Source organism: Tachyglossus aculeatus, chromosome 17 (genome assembly GCF_015852505.1).
Source record: "Tachyglossus aculeatus isolate mTacAcu1 chromosome 17, mTacAcu1.pri, whole genome shotgun sequence".
Taxonomy (NCBI): Eukaryota; Metazoa; Chordata; class Mammalia; order Monotremata; family Tachyglossidae; genus Tachyglossus; species Tachyglossus aculeatus.
The window spans coordinates 46,346,545-46,361,691 of record NC_052082.1 but is presented as its reverse complement, the minus strand read 5'-3'; the positions used below and the strand labels follow the sequence as shown (position 1 = coordinate 46,361,691).

Sequence of the window (15,147 nt, the reverse complement as noted above, 5' to 3'; positions counted from 1 at the left end):
TAACTGAGGCCCAGAGAAGTGAAGCGACTTGCCCAAAGTCACACAGCTGACAATTGGTGGAGCTGGGATTTGAACCCATGACCTCTGACTCCAAAGCCCGGGCTCTTGCCACTGAGCCATGCTGCTTCTCAAAACACTGTTCTAAGCGCTTGAAGGGGGAACAAGGTAATCAGATTGTCCCACGTGGGGCTCACAGTCTTAATCTCCATTTTACAGATGAGGGAACTGAGGCACAGAGAAGTGAAGTGACTTGCCCAAGGCCACACAGCTGACAAGTGGCTGGGCCGGGATTAGAACCCATGACCTCTGACCCCCCAAGCTCTATAGCACTTATAAGAACAATGATGGAATTTTTTAAGTGCTTACTATGTGCCAAGCACTGTTCTAAGCCCTGGGTAGATACAAGGTACTTAACTTGTCCCACGTGGGGCTCACAGTCTTTATCCCCATTTGACAGATGAGGTAACTGAGGCGCAGAGAAGTCAAGTGACTTGCCCAAGGCCACACGACAGACAAGTGGTGGAGCCAGGATTAGAACCCATGCCCTCTGATTCCCAGGCCTGGGCTCTTTCCACTAAGCCATGCTGCTTCTCATGATAATGATGGCATTTATTAAGCGCTTACTACGTGCTGTTCTAAGCACTAGGAAGGATACAAGCTCATCAGGTTGTCCCACGTGGGGCTCACAGTCTTAATCCCCATTTTACAGATGAGGTAACTGAGGCCCAGAGAAGTGAAGTGACTTGCCCCAAGTCACACAGCTGACAATTGGCAGAGTTGGGATTTGAACCCATGACCTCTGACTCCCAAGCCCATGCTCTCTCCACCGAGCCACTTACGTACGCATCTGTAATTTTACACATAATGATAACCATGGTGGTATTTGTTAAGCATTTACTATGTGCCAGGCACTGTACTAAGCGCTGGGGTGGGTACAAGCAGATCAGGTTGGACGCAGTCCCTGTCCCACGTGGGGCTCGCAGTCTCGATCCGCATTTTACAGATGAGGTAACTGAGGCCCAGAGAAGCGAAGCGTGTGAGCTCGTTGTTGGGTAGGGACCATCTCTATTTGTTGCCCATTTGTACTTCCCAAGCGCTTAGTACAGTGCTCTGCACATAGTAAGCGCTCAATAAATACGATTGATGATGATGATGATGATTGTAACAATAATAATAATAATAATGGCATTTATTAAGCGCTTACAATGTGCAAATCACTGTTCTAAACACTGGGGAGGTTACAAGGTGACTAGGTTGCCTCACGGGGCGCTCACAGTCCTAATCCCCATTTTACAGATGAGGTAACTGAGGCCCAGAGAAGTTAAGTGACTTGGCCGACGTCACACAGCTGACAACTGGCAGAGCCGGGATTTGAACCCATGACCTCTGACTCCAAAGCCCGGGCTCTTTCCACTGAGCCGCGGTGCTTCTCAAGCAGCTTGTAATTCCCAAGCGCTTAGTACAGTGTCCTGCACACAGGAAGTGCTAAGTAGGATTGAATGAATAAGGACACACGGCAGAGACGGGATTAGAACCCATGACCTTCTGACCCCCAGGCCCAAGGTGTAGCCACTACGCCCCGCTGCTTCTCTATCATCATCAATCGTATTTGTTGAGCGCTTACTGTGTGCAGAGCACTGTACTAAGCGCTTGGGAGGTACAAGTTGGCAACATAGAGAGACGGTCCCTACCCAACAGTGGGCTCACAGTCTAAAAGGGGGAAATGTATTAACGTGGGGCTCACAGTCTTAACCCCCATTTTACAGATGAGGTAACTGAGGCTCAGAGAAGTTAAGTGACTTGCCCAAGGTCACACAGCAGCCATGTGGGGGAGCCGGGATTCAAACCCATGACCTCTGACTCCAAAGCCCGGGCTCTTTCCACTGAGCCACGCTGCTTCTCTATGTATATTAATGTCTGCCTCCCCCTCTAGACGGTGAGCTCCATCAATCAATCAATCGTATTTATTGAGCGCTTCCTGTGTGCACAGCACTGGACTAAGCGCTTGGGAAGTCCAAATTGGCAACATATAGAGACGGTCCCTACCCAACAGTGGGCTCAAATGTGGGTAGGGAAGGTGTCTACTAAATCTGCTGTGTTGTACTCTCCCAAGCTCTTAGGACAGTTCTCTGCACACAGTAGGTGCTCAGTAAATACCTACTGTATTTATTGGGCCTGGAATGCCCTCCCTCTGCCCACCCACCAAGCTCGCTCTCTTCCTCCCTTCAAGGCCCGGCTGAGAGCTCACCTCCTCCAGGAGGCCTTCCCAGACTGAGCCCCTTCCTTCCTCTCCCCCTCGCCCCCCTCTCCATCCCCCCCATCTTACCTCCTTCCCTTCCCCACAGCACCTGTATATATGGATATATGCTTGTACATATTTATTACTCTATTTATTTTACTTATACATATCTATTCTATTTATTTTGTTTTGTTGGTATGTTTGGTTTTGTTCTCTGTCTCCCCCTTTTAGACTGTGAGCCCACTGTTGGGTAGGGACCGTATATGTTGCCGACTTGTACTTCCCAAGCGCTTAGTCCGGTGCTCTGCACACAGTAAGCGCTCAATAAATACGATTGATGATGATGAATAAATACGACTGATTGATCGATTGGATCTATGGACGACATACCACTGCCCAGCGTGTGGAACTTTTTCCTCGTTGACAACTTTCAAACGGATTAGGGATAGGGCCGACAGCAATCTCCTTTCCGCTTCACCTGTGCACTTCGACCTCTACCCTTGAAACACCTGATAATTACCTGACCCTCAGGCCCACGGGATTTAGGGCTCTCTCTGCAATTTATTTTAATGCCTGCCCCCCCCCCCCCCCCCCCCAATAATGATGGCATTTATTAAGCGCTGTTCTAAGCGCTGGGGAGGTCACAGGGTGATCAGGTTGTCCCACGGGGGGGGCTCACGGTCTTAATCCCCCTTTTACAGATGAGGTAACCGAGGCACAGAGAAGTGAGTTCCTTGTGGACGGGAAACAAGCCTTCCAACGCTGATGTATTGTACTCTCCCAAGCGCTTAGTACAGTGCTCTGCAGGCAGTAAGCGCTCCATGAATTCTACTGATGGGTTGAAAACTTACCAGGGTTTTCAGCCGAATCCCAGCTCTGCTCCAAGATTCCTTCCCTCACGTCCAACGGGCCCCCTGCCCCTTTCCATCATCTCAGCCTCAGTTTACCCGGGTTTGCCTAGAGGACCCCCCAAGTATCAGCAGGCCCACAGGGCCCGGATTAGGAACCAGCAGCCTCAAGATGGTAGCGGCCACCCTTGGGCCAGCTCGTAGCCCGTGGGTCTCCGATAGCCTTGTTTCCCGGCAACTGGCGGGGTTGCCCAGCGACGGCCATAAAGTCCAGCTCAGCTGGGGAGGTTTTGTGCCGCCCGGTTCCCACGGCTCCGGCGTCGGAGGTCGGTTCCCCCCGGGGGTTGTTCTGCCCAAGGTAGGAGTGCTAGACTGTGAGCTTGTTGTGGGCAGGGAATGCCTCTTCCGTCTCTATGTACTGTACGCTCCCAAGCGCTTAGTACAGTGCTCGGCCCACGATCGATCGATCGTGCCCGCTTGGCGGGCACGGCCTCTGTCTGGGCAGTTGGGGCCTGCGGGGCCGAGCCGGGCGGGGGAGGCCCCCAGCGGGCCCTAAGCCCCCCGCCCTGTTTGATGGAAAGGGGTAGCGGAGGAGAAGAGGGCACTGACCCGTCGGAGGTGAGGGAAGGAATCTCGGAGCAGAGCTGGGATCGGGCTGAAAATCCCACCAAATCCCAGATCCTGCTCTCCGCCCCGGGGGCTGGGGCCAGGCGGGGACGGCAACAGGGGAGCGGAGGTCGAGTTCGTTAGACTTTATTTCCTCTAAGTCTCTGGGGCCGGGCCGCGGGGCGAGAGCGAGGCGAAGGAGCGCTAGCTGGAGGAGCCGGGAGGCGATTGAGCTGCGGTGAAGGGCCGGCGCAGGTGGGCCCTGGAGGAGGCAGGCCGGACGGGGCTGGGGGCGCGGCGTGGCGCTGGGCCGGGGGAGAGAGGCTAGTGGGATTCCTTCATCTGCCGCTGGATCTTCTGCAACATCTCCTGCATCCGCCGCAGCTGAAGAGGACACCCGGGTCAGTGCGGGCCCCGCTGCCCGGGCCGCCTCACGGTGCCACGACCGCTCCGGCACAGACAAACGGATCTGCTCTTCGGACATGCGAGCCTAGCGTGGCTGAGCCGCTGCCCCGGGATGCGGCCCTTCCTTTCTCTCCTCTTCCCTCTCTCCCTCCCAGCAGGGGGACGGTGCTTGGGACCCCCTAAACCGGCTGAAGTGGGGGCTGCCCCCTTTGCTTTCCTTGTACCTTGTGGCCCTGGTGGGCTTGGTCACTCTTCTCATCTTTTTTTTTTGTTGTCTCTGAGTTTTTATTGTTCCATCTTTCCATATTTGCCTGTGGCCATTCCCCCCACACCACTACACCCAGAGACATAAACACCCCCCTGCCCCACCCTCTTATTCTGAGAGAGGGAAACTCTTGAAGGGGCCAAGACCCCCATTTTAATCTCCACCCACGGATTTTTCCCTGGGACTTAGTCCGGCATTCGGCACCCAGGTGCTTAATAAATCCAACGGTGACTACTCCTACTAATTGTGTTTGTTAAGCGCCGACTCCGTGCCGGGCATCGGACTAAGCACCGGGGCGGATACCAGCAAATCAGATCGGACCCAGTCCCTGTCCCCCATGGGGCTCACAGTCTTAATCCCCATTTCACAGCTGAGGTCGCTGAGGCACAGAGAGGTGCGGTGACTCGCCCAAGGTCACAGAGCAGACAAGCGGCAGAGCCGGAATTAGAACCCAGGTCCTTCTGGCTCCCGGGCCCGTGCTCTACCCACTAGGCCACGCTGCTTCTCCAACCCGGCCAAGTAGGAAAAGCGCAGGACTGGAGGTGAGGACAGCTGGGTTCTAACCCTGGCTCCGCCACTGCCCCCCACCCCCCACCCCTTGGTGACCTTGGGCCAGTCACTTCACTTCTCTGTGCCTCAGTTCCCTCACCTGTGAAATGGGGGCTAACAACATGTTCTCCCTTCCCCTTAGGCCGTGAGTCCCAGGGACCTGCCTGTACCGAGCCTACCCCAACGCTTAGCACGGTCCTTGGCACCCAAGCTCCCCCGCAAGACTATAAGCTCACTGTGGGCAGGGAATCTGTCTATTCCTGTACTGTCCTCTCCCAAGCGCTTAGTACACCGCTCTGCACACAGTAAGCGCTCAATAAATACAACTGAATGAAACAGGATTGAACGAATGAAGCGCCGGCGATTGTGACAGTTCCCCTCCATGCCCCCGGCCCCCACCCCTCTCACCTCCTCATCTTTCTCCCGAATGAGCTTCTCGGTCTCGGCGTCAGCCCCGGGGGGGACGGTCGGGATGGGAAAGTCTGTGCCGCTCTCCCGCGTCAGCTTGCTGAGGGGGGAAGGGGCGGGTGGTGAGGGGCGAGCCCCGGGAGCAGCTGGGGGTTGGCAGATGGATCCCCCCCATTTCCACCCCCCGTTCCCCCGCACGCCTGGGGCTCGGGGTCTCCGAGTGGGCCTTCCCGCCTACCGCCCGGCGGCCTCCGGACGGGCCTACTTGCGGTTGCGCTCCTTGACGACCATGCGGGTCATGCTCTGGATGCACTGGGCTCGGTAGTTCTCATAGTGCGTCTCTCGGGTCACATCTTTCAGGTCCTGCATGTGGGTGCGAACCAGCATCGTCCGCAGCTTCACGAAGTCGCAGTGGGCCGGGTTCTCCACTGCGGGGCAAGGCCGCACGTCAGCCCGAGGACGGGGGGCCGCGGGGCGGGAGGGAGGGCGACCGCGACCCCGGCCCCCCCAGCTCCCCGCCCCGCGGTCCCCGCCGCCGGGAGCCTCACCTTCCACGATGCCCCAAGGGTAGAGCCTGCCCCGCACACGCCGCCCTCTGGCCTCCACCACCGTGTTGCTCCCGATGACGGCGAAGGGAATGCTGTCCTGGGAGAAGCCAGCCGGCCAGCCGGCCGGCCGGCCGTCAGCCGCGCTCCCTCGCGGCCCCGTGGGTACGGCCGAGGCCCGGGGGCCGACCCACGTTTGAATCCCGGCTCGGCCGCGCTTCTCTGGGCCTCGGCTTCCTCCTCTGGAAAGGGGGGATCCCGTACCCCCGTTCTCCCCTCCCTTTAGACGGCGGGCCCCGGGTGGGAGCCGGGGGGACCCCTCATCCCCCTCTCCATCCCCCCCATCTTACCTCCTTCCCTTCCCCACAGCACCTGTATATATGTTTGTACATATTTATTACCCTATTTATTTATTTTACTTGTACCTATCTATTCTATTTATTTTATTTTGTTAGTATGTTTGGTTTTGTTCTCCGTCTCCCCCTTTTTAGACTGTGAGCCCACTGTTGGGTAGGGACTGTCTCTAGATGTTGCCAATTTGTACTTCCCAAGCGCTTAGTCCAGTGCTCTGCACATAGTAAGCGCTCAATAAATACGATTGATGATGATGATGATGATGATGATAATAATAATAATGTTGGCATTTGTTAAGCGCTTACTATGTGCAAAGGACTGTTCTAAGAGCTGGGGGGGGGATACAAAGTGATCAGGTTGTCCCATGTGGGGTTCACAGTCTTGATCCCCATTTTACAGATGAGGGAACTGAGGCTCAGAGAAGTGAAGTGACTTGCCCAAGGTCACACAGCAGACATGGGGCGGAGCCGGGATTCGAACCCATGACCTCTGACTCCAAAGCCCGGGCTCTTGCCACCGAGCCACGCTGCTTCTCTGATCCGGGGCTCAGCCCGGAGAGAGCACCGAACCCGTACGGCCGTTCCCGCCGTTGCTCTCACGTCTATTCTCCGCCCCGCTCGGCCCCGCGACCACCCGCCCCCTCGGAGCCCCTTCCGCCGGTGAGTGCCCCGCTGCCGGGGGGCTGGGCCCACCCACCTTCAAGGCCTGGTCCTGCAGCTTGAAGTCCTCGTCCTCGTCCGAGTCACAGTCTGGGAACTGATAGATCCGGATCCCAAAACGTTCGATCTCTTCCCGGATCTGACGGGGAGATGGCTGCTGGGCCCGGCCCCTCTCCCGGCCCTTCCTCCCTGACTTCCTCCTCCTCCTCCAGCCCCGGCCCCGCACCTTCCGTTTCTTGTGCTCCACCTCGGGAGGCGTCAGGGTGTCCGCCTTGGCCAAGATGGGCACGATGTTGACCCGCTGGTGCAGGGCCTTCAGGAATTCCACGTCCAGGGGCCGCAGGCTGAGGAGGGAGAGGCCCGTCACCCGGGCCCCGGCCCCGGCCCCTCCGTCTCTGCCCACCCGGGGCCGGGCCGGGGTCGGGGGAGTCGTACCCGTGGCCGAAAGGGGAGATGAAGTAGAGGCAGCAGTGCACCCGGTTATCCTGGATATTCTTGCGGTTCAGGCCACTTTCATCCCGGAAATACTGCTCGAACTGCTGGTCGATGTAGTCGGCCAAAGGCTTCCAGCTGGGCCGGGGTCGGGGGTGGCGGGAGAGAAAGGGACAGACACACAGAGACGCGGAGAGACGGAGAGGAGATCGCTGAGGCCCCGCGAGCAGACCTGTCCGTCCGTCCGTCCGTCCCCTCTCCCCTCCCCGCCTCGGTCCGCCCCGGCGTTGCGGCGGCGTGGCCCCGGACGCACCACTCGGTGTTGTTGACCGCGTCCCCGAAGCCCGGCGTGTCCACGATGGTCAGCCGCAGCTTGATGCCCTTCTCCTCGATTTCTACGCTGTGCTTGGTGATCTCCACCGTCTGGGTGATCCTCTCTGATGGGGGGGCCGGCAGGGAGAGGCGAGGGACGGGGGAGGAGCTGGTGGGCGATGCCAAGGCCACCCTGCCCGCCCCCGCCCCCCCGCCGACAAACGAGGAGCCCGTTTCCCGGCCTGGGCCGGTCCCCTCACCCTCGGCGTTGAGGAGTTTGCGATCTCTGTACAAGTCGGTGAGGAAGAGGCTGTTGATGAGTGTGGATTTGCCCAGCCCCGACTCTCCTGGGGGGACACAAGGCGGGAGAGGCCACCTCAGGGGTCCAGGTCCCGGACGCGGGGGGCCTCGCCCCAAGCCGGGCCCGTCCCCTGGTCCGCGGACGGGGCTGCTCTCCCCTCCTGGCTAAGAACAGGCCCCTCCGCTCCAAGCCCGCCTGCCTTCGGCTCCCGTTACGCCTCAGTTTCCCTCTCCCGACCCCTCCGGTCCTACCTGCCACCATTAGAGTGAAGTCAAAGCCCTTCTTCACAGACTTGCGGTGGACCTGGTTGGGGAGCGTAGCAAAGCCCACGTACTCCTTGTCGTCCTGTCCCGGGGAGAAGGGCCCGGCTCCGGTCAGGGGAGGGGCCGGGGGAGCCCCCGCAGCCCAGCACCACCCTCCACTTCAGCCCACAGAAGCCGGAGGAGTCCGGACCCGCCGTTGGGACCGACCCAGGGCCGGACCCTCCCGTCCGTCTGCCCCGTGACTCCCCCGGCTGGGCCCGACCCCCGTGAGTTCCACCGATGGATGCCCCTCGGCAGGGGCCGGGCTTGCCAGCTGCTCCCTGGCAGCTGGTTCCCGTTGGCCTGGAGTCCTCGGGGTGGGAGATGTGGTGTCCCTGGCTGAGGGGCAGGGCCGGGGGCCTGGGGGGACACCCTACCTCAGAGGAGTCGTAGGGGTCAACCTTGCCCCAGGGGCTGCGGGGCCTAGTCAGGGGGCTGAGCGGGGCCGGGGCCGAGATGTGCTGGTGCCCGTCGGGGGGCCAGGGCCGAGCTGGGGGCCTGGGGTCGGGCTCCGGGCTGGGCTCCAGGGCTGCGGGCAGCGCCTCCGGATCCCTACAGCTGGGCTCCTCCGACTCCGGCCGCCGGCAGCCGCCCCCACCGCCGCCGCCGTCCCCCCCGGGGAACTCCTGGACGAACTGGGCCAGTTCTGCCTCCTCGGGGTCCTCCAGGAAGCGCCTGATCTGAGGAGAGGTGGGGACGGGGGACGGGGGACGGGACCGAGAGGGGGGAGCCAGCCGGGGTCGGGGGGGGGGGACCCACAGGAGAGGGAGGGGGGAGCCGAGGAGAGGGAGAAGGCCCAGGAACAGAAGAGGAAGAGGGACGAGAGAGCCCAGGAGAGGGATGAGGCAGCCGGGGAGAAGGAAGAGGAGGACGGAGGAGGAGGAAGAAGGAAGGAGTCGGGGGAGAGGGAGGACAAGGGCAAGGGTGGCAGGAGAGAGGCCAAAGGAGAAAAGGAAAAGAGGAAAGAGCTTGTTTTAAAAGAACTGAAACACAGAACAAATACGTTAGCAGCAAAGCGGAGGTAGGACCCGGCCGCCCCCGTTCTGCCCCAGCCCCGGCCCCTCGGAGCCCCCCTGGGGGGCGAATCCTGGGCCTCAGGACCGCTCCTGTGGGTGGGCAGGGTCTTTGGCACCCAGGGGTCGCCGGCCCCCCGGGGTCGCTCTCACGGCTCCCAGACTTGGGAGGGTGCTCAAAGATGGGCCCATCCAGTGGGCGGACTGGCCCAAATGTGTCCGCTCCCAGCCCCTTCCTAGGAGTGGGGGGCTGCGGGTGGGATGGAGGCCGGGCCAGGCCAGCAACAGAGGGGCCGGGGCCGAGACCAGAGGAGAAAAAGATGAACGCCTGTCATGAGGAAGAGAGGGAGAGCCAGGGGGAGGAGGTCAGAGGAGGCCACAGTTGGTGCCCTCGGGGAGCCTGGGGCCCTCTCGGGGCTTGGTCAACGGTGCCCGGGAGTCTACCGGAGGCCCCCGCAGCCCCAGGGACCCCCAACCCTTCATTCCGGGCCCGGACCCCCGAGTCCGGCCTGGACGGGAACCACACGGTAACTGCGGTGCCCAAGGGCTGGCTCCCCAAGAAGGCAGACAGGAGGGAAACCAGCAAGCGCGGGCCACAGGGGAGGCAGAGAGTAGGCACAGGGGGGAAAAGGCGTGAGGCGGGTGAATGGCAGAGAGGGGAAGGGAGGCTGATGGAGGCCGACTAGCAGCTTGGCCTCCACGCTGTGGAGTATCTGGGCGCCCAGCGGGCCCCACGCAGCCCAGCCCGCAAGTTGTGTCATTCATTCATTCATTCAATCGTATTTATTGAGTGCTTACTGTGCACAGAGCACTGGACTAAGCGCTTGGGGAGTACAGATCGGCGACAGTTAGAGACGGTCCCTACCCACCAACGGGCCCACCGTCATCCTCTACCCCCAGCGCCCCCAGCCCACGGGGCAGCCCAGCGAAGGTCTACCTGGCGCCGGCGGCGAGGCTCGGGGCTGCCGTCCATATCTCCCGCGGACGGACGGACGGACGGACGGACAGTCACTCCCTCCACCAGGGCAGGGCTCTGCTGGGCCGGGGGCGGGAGTGGGCCCAAATAGAGGAGCCTCCGGGCCCTCGTCAGCACAGCCCCACCCCTTGCCCGGAGGCAGGGCCACCTCTCTCACCTCCTTCCTTCCATCTGTCCGTCCATCCATCCGTCCATTCGTCCATCCCACCCTCCCCTCACCCCTCCCATCCTCGGCCCTCGCCCGCCCACGGCCTCTCCCTGGCATCCCCGCGGTCCTGAGGGCAGCCTCGCCCGGGGGGCTGGCGGTGCCAGGCTCGGCCCGGCCCTCGCCCGCTCAGATGTGGCCCTCGAGACAATGGACAAGGGCCCCGTGGCAGAGCCAAGCAGGGCACCGGCCCCACTCCCCGGAGCCGTGGGCGAGCGGGTGGGGACCGCGGGGACTCCCCACGCCTCGGGCTCGGACGACCCGGCTACCCGAGGGCTGACTAGGCCGGCGGGCGGTGGGGACGGGCCCCGTCGAGGCAGCAGGGGCCCTGGGGAGCCAATTCCATCCCCGAAAAGCAGGGTGGCCTGATGGACACAGCCCAGGCCTGGGAGCCCTTCTGACCTGGGTCCTAATCCCGGCTCCGCCACTAGTCTGCTGGGTAATAATAATAATTACTATTACAGTATTGTCTCTATATGTTGCCAACTTGTACTTCCCAAGCGCTTAGTACAGTGCTCTGCACACAGTAAGCGCTCAATAAATATGATTGATTGATTGATTGTTAAGCACTTACTATGTGCCAGGCACCGTACTAAGCACTGGGGTGGATACGGTCAAACCGGGTGGGACGCAGTCCCTGTCCCACATGGGGCTCAGAGTCTCAATCCCCATTTTACAGATACAGATGAAGAGGCCGGGCTTTGGAATCAGGGGTCATGGGTTCGAATCCCGGCTCTGCCAATTGTCAGCTGTGTGACTTTGGGCAAGTCACTTAATCAATCAATCAATCGTATTTATTGAGTGCTTATTGTGTGCAGAGCACTGTACTAATCAATCAATTGTATTTATTGAGCGCTTACTGTGTGCAGAGCACTGTACTAAGTGCTTGGGAACTTAACTTCTCTATGCATCAGTTCCCTCATCTGTAAAATGGGGATGAAGACTGTGAGCCCCTTGTGGGACAACCTGATCTCCTTGTAACCTCCCCAGCGCTTAGAACAGTGCTTTGCACATAGTAAGCGCTTAATAAATGCCATTATTATTATTATTATTATGAAGTAACTGAGGCCCAGAGAAGTGAAGTGACTTGCCCAAGGTCACACAGCAGACAAGCGGAGGAGCCAGGATTAGAACCCATGACCTTCTGACTCCCAGGCCCGAACTCTACCCACTACACCATGCTGCTTCCCTAATAATTATGGCATTTGTTCATTCATTCATTCATTCAATTGTATTTATTGAGCACTTACTGTGTGCAGAGCACTGGACTAAGCACTTGGGAAAGACAAGCTGGCAACATGTTAAGCGCTTACTACGTGCCAAGCAGTGTTCTAAGTACTGGGGGAGATACAAGGCAATCAGGTTATTCATTCATTCAATCGTATTTATTGAGCGCTTACTGTGTGCAGAGCACTGTACTAAGCGCTCGGGAAGTACAGTTGGCAACATCTAGGGACGGTCCCTACCCAACAGTGGGCTCACAGTCTAGAAGGGGGAGACAGACAACAAGACAAAAGAGATTAACAAAAGAAAATAAATAGAATAAATGTGTACAAGTAAAATAGATAGAGTAATAAATCTGTACAAACATATATACAGGTGCTATGGAGAGGGGAAGGAGGTAGGGCGGGGGGATGGGGAGGGGGAGAGGAATGGGGGGCTCAGTCTGGGAAGGCCTCCTGGAGAAGGTGAGCTCTCAGTAGGTTATCCCACGTGGGGCTCAGTCTTCATCCCCAATTTACAGATGAGGGAACTGAGGCCCAGAGAAGTGAAGTGACTTGCCCAAGGTCACGCAGCAGACAAGCGGCAGAGCCAGGATTAGAACCCAGGTCCTCTGACTCCCAAGCCCGGCTCTTTCCACTGAGTCATGTGGCTTCTCTACCCTCGGGCAAGTCACTTCCATTTCTCTGTGCTTAAATCAATCAATCGTATCTATTGCGTGCTTACTGTGTGCAGAGCACTGTACTAAGCACTTGGGAAGTACAAGTTGGTAACATAGAGAGACGATCCCTACCCAACAGCGGACTCACGGTCTAGAAGGGGGAGACGGACAACAAAACAAAACATATTAAGAAAATAAAAGAAATAGAATAAATATGTACAAGTAAAATAAATAGAGTAATAAATCGATACAAACATATATCCATATATACAGGTGCTGTGGGGAAGGGAAGGAGGTAAGACGGGGGGGATGGAGGGGGGAGGGGGAGAGGAAGGAAGGGGCTCAGTGTGGGAAGGCCTCCTGGAGGAGGTGAGCTCTCAGTAGGGCCTTGAAGGGAGGAAGAGAGCTAGCTTGGTGGATGGGCAGAGGGAGGCCATTCCAGGCCCGGGGGATGACGTGGGCCGGGGGTCGATGGCGGGACAGGCGAGAACGAGGTACGGTGAGGAGATTAGCGGCGGAGGAGCGGAGGGTGCGGGCTGGGCTGGAGAAGGAGAGAAGGGAGGGGAGGGAGGAGGGGGCGAGGGGATGGATGGACAGCCTTGAAGCCCAGGGTGGGGAGTTTTTGCTTGATTCGTAGGTTGACAGGCAGCCACTGGAGATTTTTGAGGAGGGGGGTAACATGCCCAGAGCGTTTCTGGACAAAGACAATCCGGGCAGCGGCATGAAGTATGGACTGAAGTGGGGAGAGACACGAGGATGGGAGATCAGAGAGAAGGCTGGTGCAGTAGTCCAGACGGGACAGGATGAGAGCTTGAATTAGCAGGGTAGTGGTTTGGATGGAGAGGAAAGGGCGGAGCTTGGCGATGTTGCAGAGCTGAGACCGGCAGGTTTTGGTGATGACTTGGATGTGAGGGGTGAACGAGAGAGCGGAGTCGAGGATCATCATCATCATCATCATCAATCGTATTTATTGAGCGCTTACTGTGTGCAGAGCACTGTACTAAGCGCTTGGGAAGTACAAGTTGGCAACATTTAGAGACAGTCCCTACCCAACAGTGGGCTCACAGTCTAAAAGGTAGTCACAAGGTTTCTGCTGCATAGGGATGGGGCACGGGCCTGGGAGTCACAAGGTTTGCTGCCATTTGTCTGCTGCTTGGTGTTGGGGCACGGGCCTGGTAGTCATCATCATCAATTGTATTTATTGAGTGCTTTCTGTGTGCAGAGCACTGTACTAGGCGCTTGGGAAGTACAAGTTGGCAACATTTAGAGACAGTCCCTACCCAACAGTGGGCTCACAGTCTAAAAGGTAGTCACAAGGTTTCTGCTGCATAGGGATGGGGCATGGGCCTGGGAGTCACAAGGTTTGCTGCCATTTGTCTGCTACATGGGGTTAGGGCACGGGCCTCGTAGTCATCATCATCAATCGTATCTATTGAGCGCTTACTGTGTGCAGAGCACTGTACTAAGCGCTTGGGAAGTACAAGCTGGCAACATATAGAGACAGGCCCTACCCAACAGAGGGCTCACAGTCTAAAAGGTAGTCACAAGGTTTCTGCTGCATAGGGAAGGGGCATGGGCCTGGGAGTCACAAGGTTTCCTGCCATTTGTCTGCTGCATGGGGTTAGGGCACGGGCCTCGTAGTCATCATCATCAATCGTATCTATTGAGCGCTTACTGTGTGCAGAGCACTGTACTAAGCGCTTGGGAAGTACAAGCTGGCAACATATAGAGACAGGCCCTACCCAACAGAGGGCTCACAGTCTAAAAGGTAGTCACAAGGTTTCTGCTGCATAGGGAAGGGGCATGGGCCTGGGAGTCACAAGGTTTCCTGCCATTTGTCTGCTGCATGGGGTTAGGGCACGGGCCTGGTAGTCATCATCATCAATCGTATTTATTGAGCGCTTACTGTGTGCAGAGCACTGTACTAAGCGCTTGGGAAGTACAAGCTGGCAACATATAGAGACAGGCCCTACCCAACAGAGGGCTCACAGTCTAAAAGGTAGTCACAAGGTTTCTGCTGCATAGGGACGGGGCAGGGGCCTGGGAGTCACAAGGTTTGCTGCCATTTGTCTGCTGCATGGGGTTAGGGCACGGGCCTGGTAGTCATCATCATCAATCGTATTTATTGAGCGCTTACTGTGTGCAGAGCACTGTACTAAGCGCTTGGGAAGTACAAGCTGGCAACATATAGAGACAGGCCCTACCCAACAGAGGGCTCACAGTCTAAAAGGTAGTCACAAGGTTTCTGCTGCATAGGGAAGGGGCATGGGCCTGGGAGTCACAAGGTTTCCTGCCATTTGTCTGCTGCATGGGGTTAGGGCACGGGCCTGGTAGTCATCATCATCAATCGTATTTATTGAGCGCTTACTGTGTGCAGAGCACTGTACTAAGCGCTGGGGATGTACAAGTTGGCAACATATAGAGACAGTCCCTACCCAACAGTGGGCTCACAGTCTAAAAGGTAGTCACAAGGTTTCTGCTGTATAGGGACGGGGCATGGGCCTGGGAGTCACAAGGTTTGCTGCCATTTGTCTGCTGCATAGGGTTGGGGCACGGGCCAGGTAGTCATCATCATCGATCGTATTTATTGAGCGCTTACTGTGTGCAGAGCACTGTACTAAGCGCTTGGGAAGTACAAGCTGGCAACATATAGAGACAGGCCCTACCCAACAGAGGGCTCACAGTCTAAAAGGTAGTCACAAGGTTTCTGCTGCATAGGGAAGGGGCATGGGCCTGGGAGTCACAAGGTTTCCTGCCATTTGTCTGCTGCATGGGGTTAGGGCACGGGCCAGGTAGTCATCATCATCGATCGTATTTATTGAGCGCTTACTGTGTGCACAGCACTG

The 15,147-nt window shown here is 58.0% G+C and overlaps 1 protein-coding gene across 1 annotated transcript in view; it reads right to left on the bottom strand.

The window, feature by feature from the left end:
- Positions 1–3,824: 3,824 nt before the first annotated feature.
- The window catches only part of SEPTIN4 (septin 4), a 40,224-nt gene continuing 28,901 nt past the window's right edge, over positions 3,825–15,147 (bottom strand). Inside the window, 11 exon segments of the mRNA XM_038759280.1 lie at positions 3,825–4,077; positions 5,321–5,420; positions 5,586–5,748; positions 5,869–5,965; positions 6,916–7,017; positions 7,105–7,222; positions 7,314–7,448; positions 7,624–7,747; positions 7,883–7,969; positions 8,175–8,268; positions 8,603–8,905. Coding sequence (XP_038615208.1) covers positions 4,018–4,077; positions 5,321–5,420; positions 5,586–5,748; positions 5,869–5,965; positions 6,916–7,017; positions 7,105–7,222; positions 7,314–7,448; positions 7,624–7,747; positions 7,883–7,969; positions 8,175–8,268; positions 8,603–8,905 — 1,383 coding nt within the window. The 3' untranslated portion in view covers positions 3,825–4,017.